This window comes from Rattus norvegicus, chromosome 1 (assembly GCF_036323735.1).
Source record: "Rattus norvegicus strain BN/NHsdMcwi chromosome 1, GRCr8, whole genome shotgun sequence".
NCBI lineage: Eukaryota > Metazoa > Chordata > Mammalia > Rodentia > Muridae > Rattus > Rattus norvegicus.
This window is the reverse complement of record NC_086019.1, coordinates 192,390,525-192,404,188: the sequence shown is the minus strand read 5'-3', so window position 1 is coordinate 192,404,188 and position 13,664 is coordinate 192,390,525. Positions and strand designations below refer to the sequence as shown.

General features: G+C 49.3%; 1 protein-coding gene across 5 annotated transcripts in view; it reads left to right on the top strand.

Annotated features, from left to right (window-relative positions):
- The window catches only part of Rgs10 (regulator of G-protein signaling 10), a 45,869-nt gene that overhangs the window by 18,452 nt on the left and 13,753 nt on the right, over positions 1–13,664 (top strand). For 4 of the 5 annotated variants that reach the window (NM_019337.1, XM_006230326.5, XM_006230325.5 and 1 more), the window contains 2 exon segments: positions 621–739; positions 1,836–1,922. In NM_019337.1, coding sequence (NP_062210.1) covers positions 621–739; positions 1,836–1,922 — 206 coding nt within the window. 5 annotated transcript variants of the gene reach the window in all.

Sequence of the window (13,664 nt, the reverse complement as noted above, 5' to 3'; positions counted from 1 at the left end):
CTAGTCCCATTATGGAGTCTTTGTACATTAATTTGTATCACACGAAGACATTTATCTCGAGGCTTCAGTGTCTTCACAACTCTCAGCGTGACTGTCCTTTTTTTTTTTTTTTTTGGTTCTTTTTTTCGGAGCTGGGGACCGAACCCAGGGCCTTGCGCTTCCTAGGCAAGCGCTCTACCACTGAGCTAAATCCCCAAGCCCAGCGTGACTGACCTTATTCCAGCCCTGCTCTTCCTTATGTGCCACACAGGCTGAAGATGCTGCTCTAGAGGGCCTTTCAGACCCATGGAGTCACCACTACTGTGCAAAAAGGCAGGGGGAAAGAGTCGATGCTGAGTCAGGGGTTGATGGCCAGTAGGTTGCAGAGAGACTCAAGGGCCAAGGGATAAACCAGGACTTAACAGAAATGGCAAGTCCCTCCACTGTTTTGTTTGTTTGTTTGTTTTTTGTCTGAACAATGGAGGGAGTAGTGACTCCCGCCTCAGTAGACTGGTTATTGTGACAGGTTTGGTGCCGACGTTGGTGATTACCCTGCTGTACAGGGTTACAGTAATTTTCTCATATGCTCTGTCTGCGTGGGACAGAGTCCTTCAGTGGTGACACTGAACTGTGTTTTGCAGATATCCACGATGGCGATGGGAGCTCAAGCAGCGGCCACCAGAGCCTCAAGAGCACAGCCAAGTGGGCGTCCTCCCTGGAGAATCTTCTGGAAGATCCAGAGGGCGTGAAGAGATTCAGGGTTTGCCTTTTCAATGTTCTTTAGAGTTGAGGCAATAGGAAACGTTTTGACATGTGTCTGATGGCGGGTGGGGGTGTGGGACCCAGGGCAGTGTTTAATATTGACTGTCCTGGCTACAGATTAAGAACTGCTGTTCATCTGTCATGGCCACCTTGGACTCCCACTAAGGGACATGGAGCCTGTCTCTGGTTTTCCTATAGGTAGTGGGGAGGATTGGACTGATGAGAGAGGATGTTCTACCCAAATGGGATCTAGAGGATGGGTTTCCGGGATTGGCAAGGATGACCTCGGTCTTTGAGGTAAAGGTTTGTTCTTTCCAGTCTCAGGCCCTCTCTGGATGCATCCCTGGTGAGGGAGGTTGGATGGTAACTGATAAACTGAAGCTGGGGAAGGAATCTCCCAAGGAGGGCAGGACAGAGCCAGTGTCACCAAGAAATTGCTTTTCCTGTTAGCATGACTGCTGCCGCCCATGGCAGGTCACGCGTAATTCCAATGCTGACCCTGCAACTTGGCTTTTTAAGTGATGGGGCAAGGTTCCGCTGGTCCCCATGGAGCTCCTGGGGTGGGAGGTAGGGCTGTGAGCATTGTCTAGATGCCATCGAGGTTTGAACGCAGCCGTATAGACGACCAGGTGCCGATTCCTCCATTGCGGTCCCAGGAAAGAATTCCTCCCACTTAAAATGGCCTCCATCACCGTGATTTGGGCAGGGTTAATATGTTTTCTTTTCTTTTGTTTAAAAAAAAGGGCCTGGCTTCGGAGGAATGCACTTTGTTTAAACAGTGTCTGGAAGGGGCTGATATATCTTCCACTTTAATTTACTTTTTGGTAATTTATTGTCCGCTCAGAAATGCGAGTAGATTCCCGCTTCATTTTTACTGCGCCTCGCGATGTCAAAGCCATTAAGGTGAAATGCGTAAGAAATACTTGCTTCGACATTAAACACGTCCTCTGTTTTTCCGGGTGGAGTTTTTTTCAAGGGCTGATTAATCCAGGCTCCTCCGTCCACTTTTGCCAAGTCATCTTCTAAAGGAAACACATCTTTTTTTCTCAGCGTTGGACACTATATGATTCCCTTCCCCCCCTTTTTATCTATAGGAATTTCTGAAAAAGGAATTCAGTGAGGAAAACGTCTTGTTTTGGCTAGCGTGTGAAGATTTCAAGAAAACGGAGGACAAGAAGCAGGTACCTCTCTGCCTTCTGCTTCCTTGATGGATTTCTCCTCTCATTACCCCACCTCAGGCACCTGTCGCCGAGATTTAGGAAGTGCCCAGATTATCCTCACTTACACCAGACTCAAGGGGGGATTTAAAATATTCATTTTTTTTAAAAAAGGGAGCACGTTAGCCATTTCTTACAATTTTTTGGTTGTGAACCTAGCCTTTAACGGCTGAGCCATCTCTCCAGCCCAGGTTAGCCATTTCTGAAGAGAGCTGTTCAACCAGGCCAATACTCAGAACAAGCGTAAACATTTTTCATCCATAGTTTGTCATTGCGTGGACTGTCTTCTTCGTAAATAAGTCATGAGGGTGTCTCCTCTGCCTGACACTGGTGTTTCAGATGTGAACCACGCGATGAGCAGATGTATGTGCAGCCGTGAAGGCACACGGTTCATCAGACAGGCTGCCAGTCAGTGAGTCTGCGAACCCCGGTGGCTGACAGGCGTTCCATGTGAAGAGTTTGTAACTCCTCTCAGAAGGTGTTTGTCTTTTGTCAGAGGTGGGCTTTACTCTCCATGCAGCCAATGAAGGAGGGATACAGGTGAGCTGGATGGGTTTCTGATGTTAACTCCTTGTCTTTCCAAGGCCATAAGTCCCGTGAAAGAGTGTGGATTCTGGCCAAGGCTGTTGGAAGTGAGGGGAAGAGGTTGAGCAGAGGATGTCCTGTCCTGTTTCAAGCACCTGCACTGCTCACTGAGGGCCCCAGGGGCTAGGCTTCCTTGTTCAACACCTGCCTTCAGCTCACTCCAGGAGGGCGGCTAGGCCTCATCTTGAGCCTTCTCCCATAATTAGATGTTCGGATTCCTCTTTTATTTCTTCTAGTGCTTGGGATTCAATCCAGGGTGTGGTCCATGCCAGGCAAGCACCTTACCGTTGAGGCTCGTGCCCAGCCCTCATGGCACTGTCTTTTGAGACAGGGTTTCACTAGTTGTCCAGGTTAGACTTGAATTCACTCCTGACTGAATCTGAGTAGCTGGGACTACAGGCCTGTGCCTATGATTCTAAAGTGAAGCCATCTAACTAGTCAACATGGGAACTAATTTTAGTTTATAACCTTTCTGTCTTAGTTACTGTTCTATTGTTGTGAAGAAACACCATGATCAAGGCAACTTATAAAAGAAGAAAAGCATTTAGTGGGGACTTACTTATAGTTTCAGAGGCTTAGTATATGATCATCAATGCAGGGAGCCTGATGGCAGGCATAGAGCTTGATCTCACACACACACACACCACACACACACACACACACACACACACACACACACACACGCAGAGAGAGAGACAGAGACAGAGAAAACACCACAAGTAGAGTCCTAGCATGGGCTTTTGAAACCCATAACAAGACCACACCTCCTAATCCTTCCCAAACCGTTCCACCAACTAGGAACCAGGCATTCAAACACATGAGCTGATGGAAGTAAGGCCACTCTTATTCAAACCACTACGCTTGCCCTCCAAACAGAGCATCTCCCCATGCAGATGTTGCTTATCAGCCAGGTTTGGAGGTTCTGTCTCTAAAAGTTGGAATCTCCACGGCCAACACCATTCAGTGTTTGCAGACAAGAGCCTGGAAAGTACACCTTGCTGCTCTCTTTCTAGGATGGAGCAGCCTAAGGCCTTCCTCTTTGGAGTGGGCAAGAAGCGATTCTGAGGGATTTCTTTGGCTTGAGTCTCTGAGGCTGGCCCAGCTCTTCTAGGGATGATTGTTGTCTGCCATTTTCTGCCCAGGACACCCTGAATGGGGAAGGGACTTAGTGGGGGAAGAGTGGAAAGTTATACCAGCATTGGAAAGCTAGGATTCAGGGGTAAGGTCCCCTGGGAAGGAGCATGCACCATTCTCTGTCCCCAGCACTAAAGAGGTCTGGAAGAACCCTCACTGCACTCTGGTCTTGAGCATCTAGTGTGACCAGTATCACCACACAAACATCTAGCTCAGAGTCAGGTGGCCGTGCAGACGTCCTTCATCTGCCTTGTTCTTTGAAGGTCAGGGATGGGGAGGACCCACAAGAGGACAAATCTATCCTTGTGGCTCAGACAGGAAGTAGAGGTCCTGGGTAAAGCTGAGCTTAAACAGTGCTCTGGAGGCACCCAGCCATCTTTCTGCACACCTACCCTGTGTGTGTCTGTTCCCCTGGAGCACCCGGTCCATGCAGAGTGCCGGGGAGGGATTGTGAAAAGCCCCAGAGGTACCCACCTCATAGACAAACTGGATGAGCTTCTTTGCAGTGCAAAGGCTGTGCTTTGTAAGTGTGATGCGTGCAGACACGGGAAGGGGGAAGCCTGAGAACACTCGGGCAGTGGAGGTCACTGGGGTCTACTGGGAAGTGAGTTGTAGCCTGAAACCTGCAATGGTGGTTGGGAGAAGGGAAGCAGTGACTCTACAAGTAGGAACAGAACTTGGGAAGAGCAAAGAGCAGGGTGGGAGGGTCCTGCTTGCCACCAGCTGCTGGGATGTGTTTGAAGGTAAGAATAGGTGTGGCCAAATCTGGGGATGTGTGTGCCATGGCAAAGAGGGGACCTCGTGCCCTAGCCCTGGAATGTCCCTATAGGACCTTAATGTTCTATGTGGCAGATGTAGTCTTGGGTGGCACTGCCCTGTTACATCCTATGGAGAGCTAGAATCAGCGGCCCTCTCTTCTGCCCCATGCCCAACACCTTTCCCAGGGCATCTGATCTAGAAGGCTTGTGTCTCTAAGTCTGGAACATACCGAGCAGTGTAATGAATGCTGTATTGATTTTCTCCTCTGCCTAAGGGACAAAGATGCTATCTCAAACTCTCCTTTGGGATGTCACCAGCTAGACCTCCATCTTATGCGTTTTTCTCAGTGCTCTTCCAAGCTCCGACAGACCAGCTCACCAAGCTTTGAACACTCAATGGCTTTTATAGCCCAAAGTCGTAACCTCTGGCTTTGCTGCCCACACCCAAGGTCATAAAATAATGACTGAATTATTATGAATAATTGCCTAGGCCAAAAGCTAGGGCTTGTCCCTCAACTCGCTTGTAACTCAGGAATCCTGTTTGCTCTATTCTAAGTCTTGTCATGTGGGGGCTACCTCTCCTCAGGTTCGTGCAACCATCGCCATCACTTTTTAGGGAGAGTCTCCTGTGCCTCTGCCTCTCTCCCAGAAATCCTTTCTCCACACTTCATTGTCCCTGTATCCTGCATAAGCTCATAGGCCAACAGCCTTTTGTTGACAGGTGAAGCTTCCACACGTTATACAAAAGATTCCCTCTACACAAAGTTCCAAAAGTCCCCTTTTCTGCGGTCCTTCTCAGAACTGCACGGTCAGGTATGTCATGGGAACACTTCACTCCTGGAACCACTTTCTGTGTGAGTTAGGGTTACTGTAGCTTTAATGAAACAAAACAACGTGGACAGGAAAGGCTTATTTTGGCTTACACTTCTATGTCACAATCTACTCTTGAGGGAAGTCAGGACAGGAACTCAAACAGCAGGAACCTGGAAGCAGGAGCTGACGCAGGGGCTGTGAAGGAGTGCTACTTACTGGGTTGTTCACTGTGGCCTTCTTAGCCCCTGTTTTTATAGTACTTAGGACCTCCAGCCCAAGAGGTGCAGCACCCATACTGCATGGGCTGGTCCCTCCCCCATCAATCACTAATTAAGAAAACTAAGGCTGTCTACGGCCTGATTTTACAGACGCATTTTATCAATGGAGGATTCCCTCCTCTCAGATTGATTCTAGCTTGTCGGGTTGACATAAAGCTTGCCAGCACAATGCTGCCAGAGAGGGCGGAGCCATTGGTGATACGGGCATGTCTGGGTCTGGGTCTGGGTCACAGCATCGAGCTTTCACACTGCTACCATGCACGGATGCAGGGGTGTGATTTGAGAGGTCAGCGGCAGCCGTTGGGCTACTTTATGTTGGTTACACAAACATGCAGAGCCAACCTCTGGGCCCATAGGCTCAACTGGGGCCAGCCACTGGGGAGGTAGAACTAGGCAATCAGCTCTGAGTTACCAGTTTCCAGAAGTGGAGGAGGAGGAGGCAGGCCCTGCAGAAGGCACCTAACCGAATTTCACAATCAAACTTACCACATCTGTCCCAGAGGGAGCGTGGGAGGCTTTATCTCTATCTGCAGTCAATTGAGGCAGCTGTAAGCCTGATGCAAATCGGCTTTCAAACCTCTGCTGGTTTAAGGACAACTGGTTGATTTGTTTTCTTTTTCTGGTGTGTGCTTGCCCAAGCACAAGTGCACGTGTGTGCGTGTGTGTGTGTGTGTGTGTGTGTGTGTGTGTGTGTGTGTGTATGTGCCTGCATTGTGCATGTGTGCATGAGGCTTTTTTGTATGTATGTGAGTACATGTGTGAAGGTACTATGTACATGTCTGAACACGCATGTGGAGGCCTGAGGCTGATGTGAAGGTATCATCCCCCATCGCTCTTCCACTTTAGTCACTCAGACAGGGTCTCTCAGTCAAGCCCAGACCTTATCCATACGGCTAGTCTCACTAGCCAGCTGCACTGTCTCCTCTTTCCCAGGCTGAAATTGCAGGTGATGCCACCATACAGAAGTTCCGGGGTTCACTGTGGCGATGGCTTCACACCTCCACTGTGGAGGTGAGCTTCTCCTCAGTGAATAGCTCACACTCACTGACTCTGAGCATCTTGTATAACATTCTTCTTCCTCTTTTGTAGTTTATCTTTCTGTCTCCTGTGTCCATGAGTCCAGGCGTTCTGGTCTTTCTTCCTCTCCCTCGCATCCACACATGTAGATCCGGGCCAGGCACACAGTTTGCGTCTTCCCCTCTATGGGATGATCATGGTGTGCCCTCCACTTAGCTGGGCTCACGCCTTCTGAGACCCTGGACATGACAGTGGGCCTGAAAGACAGGAATACATTATTCTAGCCTGCTGAGACTTTGATTCTTAGGAGCCCCACAGGGTAGAGCAGCCCTGAGCCTTAATCGTCTCCCACTGAGGTCCTGCAACTCTGCAGACTACTGGACAAAGCAGGGCCATGGCTTAGGAAGGCTTAACGTTGCATGTATCGAGGAAGTGCTGGGGCAGGGAATGCTGGGGGCTTTGGGAAACACGGAAAATGACACCTCCTGCCTCCCGTCCTCAGATTCTCTTGTTTCTCCTACCTTCCTTTTGTCAGTACTCAGCACATCCCGCCTCTCTGTGGTTTAAAACCTTTCTCTCATATGCCTTTTCCCCATGAGTTATCATGTGAGGCATTTGTAGCTTTTAGGGTAATTCGACATTTATGCCTTATAAAACCACAGAGACAGGCTGGAGAGCTGGCTCAGCAGTTCAAAGCCCACTGTGCTCTTCAGAGGACCGAAATTTGGTTTTCGTGACCCATGCTGGGTGGCTCACTCTAGTTACAGGGGATATGATACCTCTGGCCTCTATGGGCACCCAAATTTATCTGCACATCCTCCCATAATAATAAAATAAATAATAATAAAATACATAATAATAAAAATAAAAATAAATCTTAAAAAAGAACAGAGAATGCTCCAACGAGGTATTTGTTCTTTGGCTAACCCTAAGTTCGTTCGTTCATTCATTCATTCATTCATTCATTCATTCATTCATTCATATATTCGTTCATCCAATTTCCCAATCCCCAGTCACCTCATGTACACTGCGTTGAGCCTGTTTACTATGTGGCAAGCACTGAAAAGGACTTGGCCTCTTGTACAGATTTGAGCAGACCACATCCAGAATGGGTTAGGGGTGGTGTAGAGACTGCTTTCCAGTGTTCACAGCTCTGAAAGAGCTTTGGGCCAGCATGTAAATATGATAGTACCTTGTATTTTAACAGTATTTTAAAGCTTAGAGTTATGATAGTCTGTGGTATTGATTTGGGGGTGGGGAGGTATATTTTACTAACACTACAACCTGATCTCTGACTGGGTCTATTTGGGGGTGATTTCTTTTTTAAAAAAAAAGTGCTTTTAGAAGGGTTTAAAATGTTCCTTCAAAGCCCTTTGTGCTCTGACGGAGTGGATTGCACAGGAAAGGCACGTTGCCTTCACCCCCCGGCTCCCTTCAGAACTCAGGTGCCGTCTAGTGTGGGTACTGTCTTTCTGACTGTGCCTGTGGTATGAAATTTTAATCCATTTTCACCATGCGAGTGGCAGGGCCACACTGAGCCTTAGGGACCTGCTGTGATCCTGGCCACTGTACTTACTGTCCCATGCCTCTGCAGCTCCATTCCTGAGCTCCAGGATGGAATTTTGGCTTTATAAAGTGTTTTAATAAAGCATCAGCTGCCCCTCTTGCCCTCCCTTCCCTGTACCTTCTACTGGAGACAGGATCTTGTGGTGGTGGTGTGCACAACACACGTGTGAGGCCTGCAGAGAAGGCCAGGTGTCTGGGTTTATCTCTCTCCACCTCATTCCCTTGGAACAGGAACCTGGAGCTCCCTGTTCTCCAGCTGGGCAGGCTAGACAGCAGGTCCGAGCCACCTTCCTAGGACAAACTCTTGCTTTATTGCCCAAGCTAACCTTGAACTCTTGGCTTCAAGTGATCCTCCTTCCTGCAGATGCCTGCAGCCATGACTAGCTCTCTCTGTGTGTGAGTGTGCGTGTGCATGTGTCTGCATGTGTGTGCACGTGTGTGCATGTTCGTGTGTGTATATGTGCATGTTCATGTGTGTGTATATGTGCATGTTCGTGTGTGTGTATATGTGCATGTGTCTGCATGTGTGTGCACGTGTGTGCATGTTTGTGTGTGTATATGTGCATGTTCATGTGTGTGTATATGTGCGTTTTCGTGTGTGTGCATGTGTGTGTGTGCGTGTTCGTGTGTGTGTGCATGTTTCCTGAGGTGCCCCTCTCCCGTGAGTTGAGCTCTTAACTGTAATCTTTCTTTCCTTCCTTTTCTTTGGCTTTTGGTTCCTACTTTTATTTATTTATTTTAAACTTTATCTTTAGATGCTCTTTTGGACTTTCCTTGGCTTTGTGTTTTTTCTACAGACAAGGGCCTTTCAGTCCCTCCCTAGTGGACTGATGTGTTTATAAACTGGACATATTTCCATCCGGCTGTCTGGGAAGTGTGCTGGTTGTCTGTGTTTAGAACTCACCTTGACCACCTTATTCATCTCGGTATCCACTCCCCTCCCCAACCCCAGGCCCTTGCTCTCATTGCCCTGGAGCCTGCTCAATCAATCATTAATCAACCAACCAACCAACCAACCAACCAATCAATTTATTTATCTATTTTAGAGCTGAGGGTTCAGACACTCACATTCTATTACTGAGCTAAACCTCAAATCCAGTCTTTAACATTATTTTATCAGATTTACTTGCTTGTTTTATGTGCACGTGGGCCACGTGTATGCACGGTGGCTGTGGAGGTCAGAGAGGGCATCAGATCTCCCCAGGAAATGGATTTACAGATAATTACGAGCCACCTTGTGGGTGATGGGAATTGAACCTGTAAGGGTAACAAGTGCTCCTAATTGCTGAATCATCTTTCTAGCGGGAGGAGGAGAGGCTTTAAAGGGGATTTATTTATTTGTATTTTGTGTGTATGAGTGTGTGTCTGCATGTATGTTTCTGTACCATGTGCATGCCTGGTACTCATGGAAGCCAAGAGAAGATGTAAAATCCCTGGAAAGGACATTAAAATATATTATGAGCTTCCGTGTAGGATTACAATGTATTTTTATTTACATATATGGGTTTGTGTCTATGTGACTAATGCTTTGTGTGTGTGGTCACGGAGGGCAGAAGAGGGCATTGGGTCCCTGGAGGTTGAGTAACAAGTGCTTGTGAGCCACCCAACATGGGTGCTGGGATCCAGAGTCCAGTCTTTCAAAGGAGCAGGAACACTCTTTTTTTTTTGTGGTGGTGGTGGTGGTGGTGGTGGTATGGGGCAGTGATGAAGCCTTACCATGTAGCCCTGGCTGTCTAGGACTCACTTTGTTGACCAGGTTGGCCTTGAACTCACAAAGATCTGCCTACCTCTACCTCCTAAGTGTTGGAATTAAAGGCATGTGCCCCCACACCTGGCTATCAGGAGACTCTTAACTGCAGAGCTATTTTACAAAAAAAGGTATTATCTGTGTGTGTTGGTGTGTGAATGCTGATGCAGACATGTACGTGCACTGCAACACACATGTGGAAATCAGAGGACAAGTTTTGGGTGAAACTCACACACTGCACTTGCACTACCACTTGGGAAAGGTTAGGGTAACCCAGCTGCCCAGAGCTGGGGCGGGTGCTGAGAACACAGCTTCCCCCTTCTGTCGACTTCCTTCAGAGGAGGTTCCCAAACTCCCGCTCTTCCTGGACATGCTTCTTCCACCCCTTCTCTAGGCTCACTTGGGTGACCAGGCTTGTCCCTCCTGCTCTGGTCCCCTCTGTTCCTCCTCCCATTGCTCCCCTCCTCCTGGCCTAGTTCTCAGAAAGTATCTTGTAGCATTTAAAACTTCTCAAGTCACATTTATTTCAGTGCAGTGTGGAGGTCAGAGAACAACTTGTGGAAGTCAGTTCTCTCCATTCGCCACATGGGTCCTGGGCAGTGGGTGGGGTCAAACCCAGGCCACCAGCCTTGGTAACAGGGGCCTTTACCTGCTGAGCTATCTTACCTGTGCCCTTCTGTTATTTGATGTCTCTGCTCCGTTCTCTTTGTGCAACAGATATGAATGCAGTTCGTACACAAGTGTGTCCCGGTCTCTCTTGGGCTAACCCTGGTGGAGGTACAGGATAGAGAGGAGCCGGCTGATGGGAGATGTGTTCTAGAGACAGGCATGCAGCAGATAGGGTGTGGCCATGTGGGGAGATGTCACATGGACTTAAAGCTCCACCTTCCTAGAGAAGAGACTAGGTCACGGGCCAGGAGGTGACCTTCCCTTCTCTTGGTGTCTCTGGGACTCCCGACTTGTATTGCCAACAGTCTGTTGACTCATGGGCCAGTAGCTTGGGAGAGTGTTGGGCTCCATGGTAGAGAGTAGTTACAGGGCAGGACTCAGTTTACGGAGTGGCTAAGAGGGCACAGGGCCTGCCAAAGGAGAAAGACAGAATCTGAGACTCCTACGAGAACAAGGCTCTTCTGGCGAGGGAGCAGGGTGAAGGAAGAAGGCAGGCACGGTACCCAGGACTAGAGCCAGAGAACCTTGGAGGGGCTTAGCCACCAGAAGCAGCCAGAAGACCCCAGGCAACGTGGCCTAGACTGCAGGATTCAGCTAGGAAGGTGGAGAAGAGAGCGGATGGGAGGAGCTACCATCTACTTTTGAGATGTGAGGAGGCCCTTTGCCATGAGGAAGTGAAGTGAGAGCTTTTATGTGACAGAACAACAGCTTGTGCCCTCAGTGGGGGAGAAGAGACCACACCGCACCTTCCTGAGTGCTGGACAACTGATGACCTTGCTGTTCTGAGCAGACGGGTGTCTGGGGCAAGCCTGGTCACCAAGCGAGCCTGGAGGAAGTGAATTCCCTTCTCTTAAACCTGCATTGGTTGTGAGCAGGGTTTCAGGCTGGCTTCCTACCCAGTGTTGGCGCAAACCAGGCGTTACAGCACCTGCAGGAAAGGACCTGACCTGTGCCTGGAAGCAGCAGAGACCGGATATATCTATCTGTCTGTCTCAGGGAAGGAAGGGCTGTGGTGAAGGCGGTGGCTAGATGCATATGCTGGCACTTTCACACACCCAGAACTGACTCCGCCGAGGGAGCCAGTCTGTTCTTATTCTTATGGTGGCTAGAACAGGGTTAACAACACTCTGGAAAAACCTACCAGAATAGCTCAAGAGAACAGTTCTTCTTTTCTGGTCAGTGTTCTGAGCCTGGACACCAGGCCTTCCCGTGACTGTCTCAGGGTTTCCCTTTTTGATCACACTTCCTATCCCAGCACAGATAAACTCAGCTACCCACTCATCCTCCTGCACCCACTGGGTCAGCACAGGGGTGCACCGTGTTCTCAGCCGCTGGGGAAGGACAGCTAACGAGAGGGGGTTGGTTGAGAGCGGGGGTCTGGACACCTGCAGCACTGGCACCTGCTTCCTCTCCCTCCCCTGGGCCACCTGCCCCCACACATGGAGTCTCAAGCTGCTTACTTAGTGTCTTGTTTTCAGAACCACCCCAGAGAGCCTGAATTCAAGTGGGCCCTATGTGTGCATGCATGCGTGCGTAGCAGGGCACTCGTGTGCGTGTGGATGTCTTGGGAGGGGAGCCCCGCAGACTGTTACATGCGGTTCGCTCGTCTGGCCAACTGAAATTCTACTTTCGTGAAGTAACTTTAAAACAGGAAGTGGGTTTCCAAAAATGTTCCCTTATGACAGAATGGGGGTGGTGGGAGAGGCTCATGGCTCTGTGGAGCTGGTGGGTCTTTGAGAGACAGAAAGTTCCAAACTGCTCTTCCAGGCAGGCCTCATGATGGTCCCCAGACCTTTCCTAGGAATAGTCGTATTTATCTTGAGAGGCTCCCATGTCTTTGTGTCTGACATTAATTAATTGCTCCTGTAGTCAGAAAGCACAGACACACAAGGCTCTGAGTGCTGACCCCCTCTGGGCACCGTTCCTGTATCAGCAGAGATAGAGTTGGGCCTCAGCTTCATGGGGTCTTTTGACTTCTGATCTCCAGCAAGAAACAAGATCGTTTTCTTCTTTTTCAAGCACTGCTAATTGAAAACTTCCAGGGATTTTCATAAGACCAGAAGTTATCAGAGCTGGGTGTTCCCTCAGTCGAGCTCTGCAAGTACCCTCAGAGACTGAGAGCCTCTCTGGGAGAAAAAGTGTTTCTTTAGGGCCTCCTGACCTCCCCCCATCTCCTCCACAAACCTCAGCTGCGTGCTACATGTGAAAGGCTCCGTTTCCTCGCTCTGTGGGGTGGGAGGGGGCCTGAGACCTGAGGGCCACGCAGGAGCTGTCTCTGCTGCCACAGACGGCTCCATCCTCTTCAAGAAAAGGGAGGGAAGCTCAAGGGAAGTTCTGGTGGAGAATGCCGAGTCTGCAGCCCTGCCCACCACAACTTTGAAGACAGTGCTTTAAATAAAGCTGGCTTCTGCCATCAGGGCATGTCACAGCCCTGCCACAGCTCTCAGTGTAATGAATGAGGTTGCAGGTGAGTGGACATCTTGTCAGCCCTTGTCTCCAAGATTTCCAGTGAGGCTGCACTGGGGACTTCGGGCATACAGTGAGTGTTCTCTGCATTACTTACTGTGTGATCACTTGATGGAAAACTCCTTCCTCTGGAAGACTGATAAGCCATCTATCCATGAGCTCAGGGTGCCTCGTGGGACCAGAGTAGGACTGAAGCGTGAGGTCAGATGGTCCTGGTGTCACCTGTCCTGGCCCTGGTCCTCATCAGGAAACCAGCATTAACAGGGGGAAAGACCAAGAGGTTAAGGGAAGGGAAATGGGTTTCACATGTCCACAGCACAGTAGGCACTGGTGGTGGGTGATGCATGCACATATGGGTGGTTTCATGGGACTTTATCTGTCCTGGGGAAACACACGCCATAAAAAAAGACTTTGTTTGGAGTGCCTCCCTGGAACCGAGTGTCTTTATGGTCCTGTACAGGCACCAGAACCCAAATCCTCTCAACATTCCAAAGGGAAACCTGGAGAGATGGCTCAGCCGTTAGAGCACTGACTGCTCTTCCAGAGGTCCTGAGTTCAATTCTCAACAACCACATGGTGGCTCACAACCATCTGTAGTGGGATCTGATGCCCTCTACTGGTGTGTCTGAAGACAGTGACAGGGTACTCACATTAAAGAATAAATAAATAAATA